General features: G+C 44.8%; 1 protein-coding gene across 1 annotated transcript in view; it reads right to left on the bottom strand.

Annotated features, from left to right (window-relative positions):
- TMEM248 (transmembrane protein 248) overlaps positions 1 to 16097 on the bottom strand; it is a 452360-nt gene that overhangs the window by 111894 nt on the left and 324369 nt on the right. Inside the window, exon 4 of the mRNA XM_044054239.1 lies at positions 1163 to 1313. Coding sequence (XP_043910174.1) covers positions 1163 to 1313 — 151 coding nt within the window. The remainder of the gene's footprint in view (positions 1 to 1162; positions 1314 to 16097) is intronic.

Raw genomic sequence — 16097 nt, 5'->3', positions numbered from 1 at the left:
ATATTTTAAGTTGTTTACAAAAAATTACAAATTAACAGTGACTGTTTACTGTGACTTATAAAATTTGGTTTAAGACCTAGAAGTTAAAGAATACTACGGCTATAAAAACAGTTTGTGCTGATGTTTGACATTTACACTTCTTTCATAATCCTTATAGTTCCAGAGACCTGATCATTCGTTTGAAATGTGAGGCCATAATTTGGTTCTGTGAAAAGGCTTAGGCTCTGCCCACTGGAAGTTACAGTGCAAACTTCCTGACCTCCCCTGGAGGGAATAAGTTAAGGGAAGGCAAGAATAGAATGAGCTACGTAACGTTTGACTGTGTAAACAAGGTATGTAATGTACAATGTTCGCAACTAAAAATATGCCTGTTTTAATTTACATAAATGTGACCAAATTATTTAGGACATTGGCATAGATGTTGGCAAAGACACACTAAACATGACAGTCTTTGTGGGAAATTTGGTGTCTACAGGCACAGCAGATTTTTGCAATTGTGGATGTACCCCACAACCTTAGAACACCACTCAAAAAGTCAGCTCAACACTTATCAATACAAACTACAATATAAGCAAACAATAAAGTAAATGGACCCTTAATGGGCTATTTATCTCAAGGCTTTTAGGTATAAGGTGGCATACCTGGACCAATGCCAGACTGTAACTTAGCTTTCTGACGTGACTACTTCTTTGGCAAGAATGAACAAGAGATGGGGTAGGCAGAGATCACCAGCATACTAGAAGCATGGAGGCATCCGATTTAAGTTGACATTAGCCTGGCCATGAGGGAAGAGTTCTCAGCTCTGGAAAGTCAGGCTGGATGTCAGGCTCTGCCTACAGCAGAGCTCTCTAAATGAATGCAACCAAAATATGAATATCTGTTTTTTGCTTAAAAGTAAAACCATCTTCAACTTATTTGCTCAAGCTAGTAAGGGCCATTCCTAGTAAAGGTGTTTTACAAATTAACTCTGTATAAGATAATGCACAAAGTCAGCAAATCCTGTTAAGACCATGAATGCACTATTATGTTACAAATGTTCACTTCTGAACTACAGAGAGTCTGAGTAATGTGGTACTACAAACTATCAGTATCCACTGGAATACAAGTACGTACATATATCATTTAGACACAAATTAAAAGTTTGGCCTTAAGATGTACTTACACAGTGACTGGAAACACGCTGTTTGCAGCTGTAATCGTCATACATGTACTATAAAACACTTGGTCACAATGACCATGCAGAACACAGTCATCAGAGTTCCACGCAACAGGCAAAGTGAAAGTAATATTGATCTCTTCATTTGCTTCTCTACCTTTTAAAATACAAAAGCAGACAAGTCAGGCAAATTTCAATGTTTGAAAGGCAGATTTCATAGATAAATGTGATCAACTGACAGTTTAAAAACAAACATTACTACAGATGAGAATTGCCTGGCCCTAAATAATGGATATAGCCTGCAGAGCCTAAATGTGCATTCCACCTACCACAACAAAAATCAGAGAAATGTGGAATACAACATGCATGCTTGGCTTCCGGTACTATTTTTCACCCATCTGCTTAAGACAGGATGGTCAGTTACTTCAACCAGTGAAACCAATTTTCTCACCTTCCTTGAATTATCCACTTTGTTACTTCAACCTCTGACACCATGTTCTCCTGGACCTTTCTGAAAAACATTAACCCCTGTCCTCTATATACGTCAGTCCCCTTTTTTAATGCTATGTTTACTAAGATTTTCAAATCCAAGTTTTATGTCTGAAGAATACCATATACATATCTGTTCCCCTCTTCAAATGAGTGTCTCTCTCTTTTTCCAGGCCAGATAATTAAACTTGGAATACCTACCTCTTTTCGGGGGGGGCGCAGTTGTTAAGTTCATGATTTGCAGAGTTTTGCAAGTAGAAATTAAAGAAATCAAACCCAGGACTACAAGACAAAATCCTTTAGCAGCTCAGTCATAACCTTCTGGAGCTAAACTGCCAAATGATGGGGTTTCCACACCAGCATACAATTCTTCAGATGCTGTCTTACCAGCCATCTGTAAAGAGGGACAAATAGACATCATGTTCCTGCCATAATGGCACAGCTGTACAACGAGCTACCTTCTGCAACCAGCAGGACCAATGCTGGATGTATTTAGACCAAATGGCAGATTAAGCTTTTCCAAGAAGCTATAAATCTGACTTCTTGCTTCAATAGCCCACATAACAGCTTCTCTGTACGCAACCAAAAATTGAGTTAAAATCTCCAATACTCCCTTAACAGATTGCTTACTTCTGTAATCGTTATACTGAAACACCTATACCTCAAATCTAGGGATAAGCAAAACTCATAGAACAAACAAAACCTCACTAGAGCAGTTGGTAGACAAACTTACTGAAGGACAAAGCACTCAACCAGATTCTTACAAATATGATCACCTTGTGCAGTGAAGTCAGACCATAAAACGTGACGTTTTCCTTTAAACTCCTAAAAGCTCCTAAAGAATACCCCCAACAAATTTAAGGCAATACAAAATGTGCTAACCTCATCCTTCTCTATGATGAAACATCAAAATTCACTTACGTTTGCACCACTCCTATCCTTGAAACAGCAAGAAAGCTTCAGAAAGGAGTAATTCTACACCAGTTTAGAAAGTGCATAGAGCTATCGGTCCCTACCAGAAAAAAAAGTTATGGAAATTCAGCAATACACCAACCTGTGTGTCCACCACTGTAAAAACTACATGAAAAGAAAAAAACTCATTCTGGTGCCAGAAAATGGGAATGCCGCAGGTTCTACTCATACAGCTGGTAGTCCATGCTAGCACAGTAGTGCAGCATAAGGTGGGATGCTACACTCCTGAATGTGCCATCCTTCAGACAATATGTTAAACCATGGCCCCATCTGCCTGCCTTGCCAGTAACTTGGATACAAGACTCCATGGTACTTATCAGGAAAAAAAAAAAGATGAGGGTAGTTCCCTGGTGCCCTGACCAAATTTCCCCTAGTTAAGACCACTACCTCAGTGGTCCCCAGAACACTGGACATTGGCCAGTGGGCCCAACTCAAAGAATAAATAAAATAAAAATAACCTCACTCTAAACTATATGGTAGGTCCAAAAACACCTTTCAAGGAAGCTATCTAAAGCATTAAAAATAAAAGCACACACTGTCAGGACGACTAAAGGAGGCACTTATGAACTTAGACTGGCTTCTGAAGCCAGATATAGCTAAAGGAGGATTTTTATTTATGTTCAAATAAGTACAGTTGTGTACACTCACCATAAATGTAATGTTAGAATGTATTCACTTTTGCAGTCATCACACTTGAGTTATCTACCTGCAGGTAGCCCCCTCAGTCGGCCCGAATACCAGAGACTTAGTATTTCTGTGTCAGCTACTGTCGCTCCAGGACTGACGTCAGGGATATAAAAAACAGGCAGCAGACGCCATTACATCAGCTTTTTGCCCCAAATGTCAGGAGCCCCCTAAATAGGGAGCCAAGTTATGGTGGGGAAAACAACATCAGTAAAAAGTAAATACCAATACCCCAGGAAGGTGTGTGTGATAGCCATAGAGAAGAGAGAAAAACAAGGGGGCTGTAGGGAGGGAAAAGTACAGTTTTGTACCTACCATAAATGTAGATGTCCGATAGGTATGCATCTGCAGTCATAACATATGGGTTGTCCTGCCTCAGGCAGCCCTTCGGTCGGCCGGATTCCAAAGTCTGGGTCTGGCCTCGTCTGATGTCGCACTTTCCCCGACGTCAGAGCTTCTGGGGTATAAAGGCATCAGCCGACGCCATTTTCCTCAGTATTTCTTGCCCCAGATGCCAGGTGCCCTCTAGGAAGGCTACATTTGGATAAATGTTGAAAATTCCAAACAGCAGCAAACAACATATATATGTACATACATACATACAAACAAATACATCATAATAGATTCCCCCAGCTAGCTGAAAGAGGGGTAAGCACCAAAGGAATACCACAGAGGGGAAGGAGGGTGGGTAATCCTGAATGCAGATGCATACCTATCGGACATCTACATTTATGGTAGGTACAAAACTGTACTATGTCCATCAAGGATGCATCTGCAGTCATAACATATGGGTAGAATACCATAGCCAAACTGGGGGAGGAGGTACTAAGATAAGGATGGTGTAGTTAAGATCCCCTGTAAAACTGCAGTTGCAAAACCTGCTCGGGATCTGGAGTATAAAGGTAGATTGTAATGCTTGGCAAATGTATGCAGGGAGCTCCAAGTAGCAGCTTCTAAAATGTCCTTGGTAGCCACCCCTCGTAGGAAAGCTGTAGTGGTGGCTGTGGCTCTTGTGGAGTGAGGTCTGATATTTTCAGGAGCTGTCTTTCCATGAAAAGAGTAGCAAAAACGAATGCAATTTCCTATCCATTTTGAAATTGTCTGTTTGGAAATTGCTTTTCCTTGCACCCCAGTTGCATATGCTACAAAAAGTTGGCCAGTTTTTCTGCTGGTTTTAGTTCTGTCCAGATAGTAGCGTAGTTGTCTGTGTACATCCAAGGTGTGCAATAGTTTTTCCCCTTGTTCTGTGGGTTAGGGAAGAACGTAGGCAAATGAATAGCTTGGTTCAAGGATACCCTGGATACCACCTTTGGCATGAAAGTAGGATTGGTTCTCAGGGACACTCTATCCTGGTGAAAAATAAGGAAAGGCTGCACTGCCATTAGTGCCTGTAACTCGGATACTCTTCTTGCTGAAGTGATTGCCAGAAGGAAAGCAGTTTTCCAAGATAAGAACTGTAAGTCTGCTGATGCTGCTGGTTTCAAAAGGGCGTAGTGTTATTTTTTCCAGCACAAAATTGAGATCCCACGCAGGCAGAGGGGGTCTCCTTGGAGGTTTTACATTTTTGATCCCTCTTAAAAATTGTCTGAGGAGAGGGTGAGAGAAGCTAAGAGGATCCATGCTGTACTCTGCTGAAATTGCTGAAGCATGAATCTTAATGGAAGAATAGGACAGGCCATTGTGAAACAGTTCTGCTAAGTATTCTAGGATGTGTGCTAGGTTTGCCAGTGTGACATCTGTACCCTTTGATGTGCTCCAAATGAGGAATCTCTTCCATTTAGCCGAGTATGTCTTCCTTGTGGAGGGTCTGCGAGCCTCCAGGATAATGTCCTTGACCCTCTGAGATTAGAGAGTTTGGTTTTGTTTTAAACAATTTTCCAGGCAGTTAGCTGCAGTGTTTTCAAGTTTGGATGCAGGGTCTTGAAGTTGTTCTGCGTTAGAAGAGGCCATAGGGGTAGAGGTCATGAGTTCGCCCGAGACATGCTTCTCAGTAGCGGATACCAGTGCTGCCTTGGCCAGTCTGGAGCTATTAGTATCACCTTTGGCTGTTCCTCCCTGATCTTCAGTAGAACTTTGTACATCAATGGGAGAGGTGGAAATGCATACACTGTCAGGGCATTCCAGATGAAAGAGAGAGAGTCCACCCTCCAGGCTTGTGGGTGGTATACCCTTGAGCAGAATTTCTTCAGTTGGTGGTTGAGTGGGGAGGCGAACAGGTCTATCTCTGGCATTCCCCATTTGCTTATGAGTTTGAAGATGTCTGGATGCAGAATCCATTCGTGAGCATCCGTGGTAGTTCTGCTTAAGCTGTCTGCTAATGAATTTTCTTTTCCTGGTACGAAGTTGGCCTGCAGCTGGATGCTGAGATTCAGGCCTAGGTTCCACAGATCCACTGCCATCCGGCATAGAGGGTAGGAATGAGTGCCTCCCTGTTTATGTACCACATGACTGTGGTATTGTCTGTCCTTATTAGCAAATGTCCTTGCTGGAGGAATAATTTGAATGCCTCGATTGCATACTTCACTGCCAGCATCTCCTTTAGGTTTATGTGCAAGTTCAGCTGGTCTTGAGACCATAGGCCTTGGATACACTTGTCCTCCATGTGTGCTCCCCATCCTAGGTCTGAGGCGTCCGTAGTGATGGTCTGCCTTGGTCGTGGTTTGTTGAAAGGCAACCCTCTGTTGGATTGGCAGGCCTGAGCCCACCACTGGAATTCCTTTTTTAGGCATGGAATGATTGGTATCATGGTTTCTAGACTGTGCCTGTGCTGAGACCATACATTCCTTAGGTACCATTGTAATTTCCTCATATGCAGCCTGGCATGCGGCATCAAGATTATGCAGGATGCCATGTAACCCAGGGCCTGCAGGACTTTCCTTGCAGTAAGCTGAGCTTGTCTTGTCAAAGCCATGAAGTAGACTGGGAGTTGCTTTTGTTTTTCTTCTGTGAGAAAAGCCATCTGAGTTAGTGTCCAGATCCGCACCCAAAAATGTTATCCTTTGGGATGGCACTAGTCTTGACTTCTGGATGTTGACTGTGTATCCCAAGGCCTGTAACAGATGTATGACATAGGCCAAATCCTTTATTAGTTTTGCCTTGTTGTCCGCTTGTATTAGGCAGTCATCCAGGTATGGGTAGATTTGAATTCCCTGAAGCCTGCAATGTGCAATTACTGATGCCAGGCATTTCGTGAATACTCTGGGCGCAGTAGATAAGCCAAAGGGCAATGCTGAGAATTGATAATGCTCTGATCCTGCAAGAAATCTGAGGTGTCTTCTGCAATCTGGTCGTATAGGGACGTGCAGGTATGCCTCCTTGAGATCTAGAGTCACCAGCCAAGACTCCTTGCCCAACATGGGAAGAAGTTGCTGTAGGGTCAGCATTTTGAATTTTGGCACAATGAGATATGTGTTTAGTGCGGACAAGTCGAGAATAGGCCTCCATTGGTTTTCTTTTCTTGGTACAAGGAATAGTCTGGAGTAAAATCCTTGGCCTTGTTCCATAGATGGTACCCTTTCTATCGCTTTCATCTGGAGTAAATTGTTGATTTGTCTTAAAGCCTCTGGCTTCTGGTTTGGTGGAAGGTTTGGCATTCCGCTGCTCCTTGGTAAAGTGTGGAAGTGAAACCTGTATCCTTTGTCTATTGTTTGCAATGTCCATGTGTCTTTTGTAATGCAATGCCAGTTTTTTGAGAATAAAGCCAGCTTTCCGCCCAAGGGTGCTTCCAGTTGTTCCATGGTAGGCGGAATCAGAGTCAAGTCATTGTGTCTGTCCTGTGGAAGTGGTTGTAGTTGCAGTTGTGGCACTACTCCTCTGGTTGGCAGGCTGCCACTGACTACCCCTGTAGGCACCCTTTGATTGACCTCTGCCTCTTGGGCGTCTATTCCTGCCCCTCTGTGCTCTGGAGGTGTCTGGAAAGGACCAATTCTTTGAAGGCCAGTTTCTGCTGAACCTCGGAGGTTGAACCTGCAGAAAATCCTTTACTGTTTGCACAGATTTTGCTTTTTCTTCCACCTTCTTTAGAATCTCCTGTGCAGGGGAGCCAAATAAAACTTTGTTTCTCCATTGGAGCATCTAGGAGTTTAGCCTTGACATGGTCTGGCAGGGATTGTTCTTTTAGCCAGGCATGCCTTCGAATTACTGCCCCAGTCATAGCTGATCTAAATGAAGCCTCCAGTGCATCATAGCCACATTTTAAGAAATGATTACTGACCTGCTGAGAGTTGTGTACCAAATCCTGAAGGGACTTACGGTCTAAAGGTTCAGGAGAAGAAAGCTTTTTATTCAGCTGATCTAACAAATATTCCTGATACCGTATCATATGGAATTGACAGTTTAATGCCCTGGCAGAAAGAGGAGCAGATGTATAAACCTTTTTTCCCCATCTCTCTAATGCTCTTGACTCTCTTTCAGAGGGAAGGGGGTTTTTGGCAGTGGTAGCTGCAACACCTTTTGGGCCCCGAGAGATAGTTTCTGGGTCTGCAGCATGGGCTTTATACAAGTGGAAGTGAGAATCCGGGACCCTGTAATATCTATCAGGTTTGGCAGGGGCCGGTGGAAGAGAATCAGGGGCAGAACTGACATTATATGCATCATCAACTACAGTAAGCACAGGTGGTATGGCTAAAGGCCTATGCTGAGGCAAATGCAAAAATGTCCCGAGTCTTTTTCTAGAATCAGAGAAATCCTGACCCTGCCATTGAAAGTGTTCCCTCATTGAGTGTAAAGTCTCCCCAAAGGAAAATTCTTCTGGAGGGGAGGAAGAAGGAATAGAGTCTTCTGCATCTGAATCCTCATAAGGCGAATATGCCCCTTCCTGATGGTCTGACAAAAGTGGGAACCCCTAATCAAAGATATAAGGTCCTCAGCAAGGCTGAGAATTTGTGAACTTGAAGGTCTCTGAGAAGTAGATTTTGCAGGTAAAGCTTTTGAGATTTTAGCTGCTTTAGCCCTGGAGAAGGCCTTAATAGACATAGAAGCAGGGGGCCTAGCTGCCCCACATGCAGTAGAAATGTCCAATGGAAGGGTGTCGGACAATTCTTGTGCGCTTGCTTCTTCGGTAGGGATTTCTGAAGCCGACTCAGCCAGGGCCTCTCTGGCCTCGGTTGTCGGAGGTATGATTTCGGCAGAAGTAAGAACCGAGGACTCTGTTTCAGCCGAAACCGAGACACTTGCTGTAGGCCTAACCGTGGTTTCAGCCGAAACCGCGGGCCGCGAGTGTCGGTCCTTTTCCTTGCGTTTTTTGGCTAAATGTGTAGTCGGGAGTCTCCGACGGCATTTTATATGCAAAAGCGGATCCAAAAAACTCTTCTGCAAACTCCGACCGACGTCTAAGAGTCCGTCGGTTGAAGGAGGCACAGGCTAAACAAGCTGATACGTCGTGGTCTGGGCCTAAGCAAGGAAGGCAGTAAGAATGGAAATCCTTATGAGGTATTTGTTTCACACAAGTTAAACAATTATTTACTTTGACATCGGCTGAGGCAAGAAAGAGTCCCCAACGGGGTACTTAGCTTTTTAGAAGTTTTCGGTAGCTGAATTCTCCGAATCTGACCGACCGGCACTTGCGAACAGCTTCTGCTTCGGGCACCGTGTGGCAAGAAAGACGGAGGAAAATGACGTCGGCTGATGCCTTTATACCCCAGAAGCTCTGACGTCAGGGAAAGTGCGACATCAGCCGAGGCCAGACCCAGACTTTGGAATCCGGCCGACCGAAGGGCTGCCTGAGGCAGGACAACCCATACGTTATGACTGCAGATGCATCCTTGAAGGACATCCAGGACTGCAACAGTGAATACACTCTTAACATCTACATTTATGGTAAGTGTACACAAAACTGTACTATGTTCTTAGTGTTTCACTGTTACAGTCATCACACTTGGGTGGATTCCCAAAGCTGAAGAAGGGTGGAGTAAAGAGGCAAGTGTTAGAGTAAAGAGGCAAGTGATAGTGTTTGGTAAAGATGTGTACTGAACTCCAAGTTGCAGCTTCTAAAATCTCCTTGGTTGGAACCCCCCTGAGAAAGGCTGTAGAGGTAGCTGTTGCTCTGGTAGAGTGGGACCTAATGTTAGCAGGGACTGGTTTCCATGATGGGTATAGCAGAAACGTATGCCATGACCTATCCATTTAGAAATGGTTTGCTTTGATATAGCCTTCCCTTGAGAAGCTGTAGCATATGATACAAAGAGCTGGTCAGATTTTCTGAAAGCCTTAGTTTTGTCCAAGTAGTAACGAAGTTGCCTATGAATGTCCAAGGAATGCAGGAGTCTCTCACCTTTGTTCTGTGGATTTGGGAAGAAGGTGGGTAAGTGGATGGTTTGGTTTAAAGCCACACTGGAAACCACCTTAGGCATAAAGAAAGGATTAGTTCGTAGAGAAACTCTGTCTTGATGAAAAATAAGGAAAGGTTCCACTGCCATTAGTGCCTGTAGCTCTGAGACTCTTCTAGCTGAAGTTATTGCTAGGAGCAGGGCAGTCTTCCATGATAGGAACTGAAGATCTGCAGAGAAAGCTGGTTCAAAGGGAGGTAGCGTTAGTTTTTCCAGAACAAAATTGAGGTCCCATGTTGGTGTAGGAGCTCTCCTGGGTGGTCTAATGTTTTTTGCCCCTCTGAGGAACTGCCTTAGAAGAGGATGTGAAAATAAAGGTGGATCCGTGTTGTAGTGAGCTGAAATAGCTGAAGCATGGATTTTAATGGAGGAAAAAGAAAGTCCTTTGTGCAACATCTCAGCTAAATACTGTAGAAAGTGAGGCATGTGAGGCTGAATTGTGTCTTGGCCTTTAGCTTGGTTCCAGGCACAAAACCTTTTCCATTTGTCCGAATAAGCCTTCCTGGTGCTTGGCCTCCTGGCTTCCAGAATAACATCCAGAACTGCTTGGGAAAGAGGAGCTGGTTGGATGTTTAGTTGATTTGCCATGTAGCCAGATTGAAAGTTTTGAGCTGGTTGTGAAGAATCTAATTGTTTTGCTGTGTGATCAAATGGGGGATTTGAGGCAATATCCATGGTGGGCTGTGGGCCATATTTCTCAATAGCGGGTACCAGTGCTGGCGTTGCCAGTCTGGGGCTATGAGAATCAGTCGTGGTCTCTCCTTTTTGACTTTCAGAACCACCTTTGTGAGGAGAGGCAATGAAGAGAAGGCATATACTGTCAGGTTTTTCCAACTGAAAGAGAGTGCGTCCACTTTCCAAGCTTGATGGTGAAATGTCCTTGTACAAAATTTTGTTAGTTGATGGTTTTGAGGACTGGCAAACCGGTCTATGTCTGGAAGGCCCCATTTTTGAGTTATCATTGCAAATATTTGTGGATCTAGTTTCCACTCATGGGGATCCTTGATGTTTCAGCTGAGGTCGTCTGTCAATGTGTTTTTCTGTCCTGGCAGGAATTGAGCTTGTAACTGAACTTGGTAAGCCAGAGCTGTGTTCCATAAGATCATTGCTTGCCTGCATAGAGGGTAGGAATGTGTACCCCCTTGTTTATGTACCACATTACTGTGGTGTTGTCCGTCTTTATGGCAAGTTGTCCTGGATGTAATAGATCCTTGAATGCTGTCAGAGCTTTCTGTACAGCTAGCATCTCTTTTTGATTTATGTGCAGATTTCTTTGATCTGCAGTCCATAAACCTTGAACGCATTGTCCTGCCATGTGTGCCCCCCAGGCGTAATCTGAAGCATCTGTTGTGATAGTTTGCCTGGCTGGGGGCAAGGTGAAAGGCTGACCCTTGTTGAGGTGACATGCCTCTGACCACCATAGAAATTCCTGTTGTAGGCAGGGAATGAGAGATCATTGTGTCCAAGCTGTGGCTGTGTTGAGACCATACGCTTTTTAGGTACCACTGCAATTTCCTCATATGCAGCTTTGCAAATGGTATTAGTATGCAAGATGCCATGAAGCCCAAGGCCTGCAGAATTTTTCTTGCAGTTAATTGGGTCTTTGTTGCCATTGTCTTGAAATATTGAGTCAGTTGTAGTTGCTTGTCTGGCGTAAGATGAGCCTTCTGGGCCGTTGTATTCAAGCTGGCACCCAGGAATGTCATTTTTTGTGAGGGTACTAGTTTTGACTTCTTTTCGTTTACTGTGTACCCCAGGCAGTTTAGTAGATGCTTTACAAAGGCCAGATTATGTAAGAGAATGTCTTTGCTTTCTGCTTGGATGAGGCAGTCATCCAGGTATGGATATATTTGAATTCCTCTGTCTGCAGTATGCAATTACTGGTGCCAGGCATTTTGTAAAGACTCTGGGTGCAGTAGATAAGCCAAAGGGCAGTGCAGAGAATTGGTAATGGGTTGAACCTGCAATGAAACGGAGGTATCTTCTGCAGCTTTGTCTGATGGGGACATGCAGGTATGCCTCCTTGAGGTCCAACGTTACTAGCCATGCTTCCTTGCCCAACATGGGAAGTAGCTGCTATAGTGTTAGCATCTTGAATTTGGGTACTTGTGTTTAGAATTGAAAGGTCCAGAATTGGTCTCCAGGCATTGTCCTTTCTGGGCACTAGAAAGAGTCTTGAGTAAAATCCTTGGTCTTGCCCTCGAGTAGGTACCAGCTGAATGGCTCTCATGTCCATGAGAGCTGTAATTTGTTTTTGTGCCTCTGCCCATTGATTTAGTGGCAGGTTTGACATTCCTCTTTTCATTGGCAAGGTGTGAAAGTGGAATCTGTATCCTCGTAAAATTATGTCTAGGACCCATTTGTCCTTTGTGACAATGTGCCAGTTGTCTGCAAAAAGTGTGAGTTTTCCCCCCAAGGGGGCTGCCAAGAGAGTATTGCTTGGCCAGATGAGGTGCAAGTCATTGAGTTTGCCTTCTGGTGGATTGAGACTGGTCTTCTCCTCCCTTCTGTGTTGTAGTGCTCCATTGGCGAGGTTTATACTGGGCTTGTGGTTGTCCTCTGCCCTTGGCCTGTATTTACCCCTCTGTGGTCTGTCAGTAGCTGGAAAGGACCAATTTTTTGTTGGCCAGTTTCTGCTGAAGCGAGGGGGTTGTACCTGTAGGAAATCTTTGACTGTCTGCATAGATTTTGCCTTATCCTCCATTTTCTTTAAAACAACTTTAACTCCAAAAAGAACATCATGCTGTAAGGGAGCATCTAGTAGTTTTGCTTTAACATGATCAGGCAGAGTTTGTTCCTTTAACCAAGCATGCCTACGTATAACAGACCCAGTGACAACTGCTCTGCAGGAGGCCTCCAAAGAATCAAACCCACATTGTAAGGTATGTTTGCCCACCTGCTCAGTGGCGTGCAACAGATCCTGTACTTCCTTCAATTCAGATTGAGGGAGAGTGGTTATTCTTTGCTTTAACTGAGAGATTAGGAATTGCTGATACTTAAGCATGTGAAATTGGCAATTCAGTGCCCTCATAGCTAGTGTTGCTTAGGTGTAAACCTTTTTCCCCCACCTGTCTAGTGCTCTGGAATCCCTCTCAGAAGGTACTGGGTTTTTAGCCACAGAAGCCTTAGCCCCCTTGGGACCCTGGGAGATGGCCTCTGGGTCAGCTACAAGGCTTTTGTAAAGAGATTTGTGGGAATCAGGCACTCTATAGTATTTGTCAGACTTAGCCGGAGCAGGAGGTAGAGAGTCTGGGTTGAAACTGGATTCCAAATAAACATCATCCACAATGTCCAAAACTGGTGGGAAGGCAACTGGTCTGTGTTGGGTAGTAAAAAAAACTCTCTGAGCCTTTTCTTCGAGTCAGAGTAGTCCTGACCTTCCCAGTGAAAATGCTCCCTCAGTGTGTAAAGTTTCCCCAAAGGAGTAGTCTTCAGGAGGAGAAGCTGAGGGAATAGAGTCCTCAGCATCAGAATCTTCATAAGGAGAGAAGGAGTAATCTTGGTCCTCAGAGGAGTCTGAAGAAATGGACACTTGTTCAGAGGATGCATAATCTTCCTCTTGTCTAGGCCTTTTGTCAGGAGGGGGCTGGGAACCCCTGATTAAAGAAATCAAATCTTCAGCCATTTTGAGCATCTGTTTCTTATGCATGGGGCCTTGAACAGGAGACTGAAGTGCAGTCCTTTTAGATTTAGTAGGAGTCTTCGACTTAGAAAACGTTTTAATGGTGAGAGTCGGTCTGAAAACGCCTTCAGAAACTGATGGCGTTTCTGTAGCACTGTCTTTTGTAGCAATGTCGTCGGAAGGGCCTGAACTAAATGGCTGCGTCGGCCTGGTGCATTCCGCCAAAATTTCCATAGCGGTCTCAGGTTCCAGATCTGCGGTAGTCAGGGGCTGCATCGGAGCCTCACTGAGGACCGGAGACCGGATCAGCAGAGGCCTCGGAATCTGGCTTAGGCCTGGGCTGTCTGTCCTTATCCTTGTGTTTTTTGTGCACGCCGGTAGTCGGTTGCTCTGACAGCATGGTGTAGTTAAATTTCCTACCGAAGTAGTGTCATGCGAAATCAAAGCGTCTTAATAGTATGCTTATTAAACCTAGCACAAAACCGACAAGTAGTGACGTCGTGGTCTGGGCCTAGGTACAGTATGCAATAAGAATTTAAATCCTTATGAAGTATTTGCTTCCCACAAGAAATACAATTGTTAACTTTTTCTGACATCGGTCTGAGGCAAGAAAAGTTTCCCCAACGGGGTACTTAGCTTTATAGAAGACTTTGGTCTGAAATTCGAATTCGAAAATGTCAGGAGTCGGCCGACCGGCACTTGCGAACTGCTTCTGCTTTGGGCACCGCGCGGCAAGAAAGACTGGAGAAAATGGCGCTGATTGCATTATATATACCCCTGGCACACTGTCAGGGAAGAGGCGACAGCAACAGACGCTGGACCAAGACTTTGGAATTCCGGCCGACTGCGGGACCACCTGACGACAGGATAACCCAAATGTGATGACTGCAGCAGGGTAACACGAACATCCCTGTCAGCATGGAAAATAATGAAGGGTTTCACTGCCTAAGTGCTTGAAGCTCAGACAATCTTCTGGCTGACGTGATGGCCAGAAGCAATGCTGTTTTCCAAGAGAGGAATTTTAACTCTGCTGACACTGTGGGTTCAAAGGGGGGGGAAGCGTGAGCTTTTCCAGTACACAGTTAAGGTCCCAAGCAGGGCTGGGTGCTCTCCTTGGCAGACAAGTTGTTTGCTCCTCTCAGGAACTATTTGATAAGGGGGTGTGAGAAGAGAGGTGGCTCAGTGTTGTAATGAGCCGAAATGGATGAGGCATGTATCTTAATGGAGAAGGGCAGGCCTTTGTGGAGTAGATCTGCTAAGTAATCCAGGATTAGAGGCAGGGAGGGCAGAGTAGTGTCCTCTCCTTTAGACTGAGTCAAGCAGCAGTACCTTTTCCACTTATCAGCATAGGATTTTCTTGTACTGGAGCCTCTTGCTTCAAGAATGACGTCCAGCACCTGTTTGCTTAGGATTGCTGGGGAGAATTCAAGGAATAAGCCAGGCCGCAAGATTTAGGGTTTTCAGTTGCGGATGCAAAATCTTTCCCTCCTGAGAAAGCAGGGTTGGGTTTTGGTGTAGGAGCCACGGTGGCCCCGGTGACATGCTGCGCAAGAGTGGGTACCAGTGCTGGCATGGCCAGTCTAGGGCAATCAGAATTGTCCTTGGTCTGTCCTGTCTTATCTTGAGTAATACTCTTGAGAGAAGGGGCACAAAGAAGAAAAAGCATAGATGTAGAGATTTACCCACTGAAAGGATAGGGCATCCACTTTCCAGGCCCTGCTGTGAGGGTTCCTGGTGCAGAATTTGCTGAGCTGGTGGTTGTAGGAGGAGGCAAAGAGATCCACCTCTGGGGTCCCCCATTTCTGAATCAGAAAGTTGAAGGTGCTGGCCTCATTTGCCACTCGTATGGGTCTAGTAGATTTCTGCTCAAGTTGTCTGCCAGTAAGTTTTGTTACCTGGCAGGAATTGAGCTTGCAGATGGATTTGCATGTCCAAGACAGTGTTCCACAGGGCCATGGCTAACCTGCGGAGTGGGTAAGAGCGGGTTCCCCCCTGCTTGATTACCACATAACTGTGGTGTTGTCTGGTATCAGTTGTCCTGAAAAGAGTAGAGACCTGAAAGCTGTCAGAGCATTCTGCACAGCTAGCATCTCTTTTTGGTTGATGTGCAGATGAATTTGACTTGGGCTCCAGTAGCCCTGAATGCCTTTACCAACCGTGTGCGCTCCCCAGGCATAGTCTGATGCATCTGTGGTTAGGGTCTGGGTGGCATGGGGTTGAGTAAAGGGCAGTCCCTTGTTGTGGTTGCATGCTCCGTCCTTACACAGAGTATGACAGGAATGACTGTTTCCAGGTTCTGAGAATGTTGGCACCAAAGACATTTTAAGTACCATTGAAGTTTCCTCATATGCTGCCTTGCATATGGAATTAGCAGTATACATGAGGCCATAAACCCTAGGGCCTGCAGTATTTTTCCTGCGGATAGCTGGGTTCTGGTAGCCATTTGTTTGAAGTAGGCTGCCAGATAGACTTGTTTTTCTTAAGTGAGGAATGCCATCTAGGATGTTGTGTCCAAGCTTGCTCCCACGAATACAATCTTTTGACTGGGTACCAGTTTTGATTTCTTTTTGATGATGCACCCAAAGGAACTGAGAAGGTTTTTCACAAATGTCAGGTGCTACAATAGAAATTCCTGACTGTCCGCCTGAATCAGGCAGCCGTCCAAGTACAGGTAAATTTGGATACGTCCCTGCCTGCAGTATGCAATGGCTGGAGCCAGGCATTTTGTGAATACTCTGGGCGCAATGGATAAGCCAAAGAGAAGTGCAGAGAACTGATGATGCATAGATCCAGCCCTGAAACTTAGATACTTCCTGCATGACTCTCTTATGGGGATGTGCAGATAGGC

The sequence above is a fragment of the Protopterus annectens genome, chromosome 13.part0 (genome assembly GCF_019279795.1).
Source record: "Protopterus annectens isolate FY-2018-M chromosome 13.part0, PAN1.0, whole genome shotgun sequence".
NCBI classification, from domain to species: Eukaryota; Metazoa; Chordata; order Ceratodontiformes; family Protopteridae; genus Protopterus; species Protopterus annectens.
Note: the sequence above shows the minus strand (reverse complement) of the source record. Positions and strands in the feature narration are given on the sequence as shown.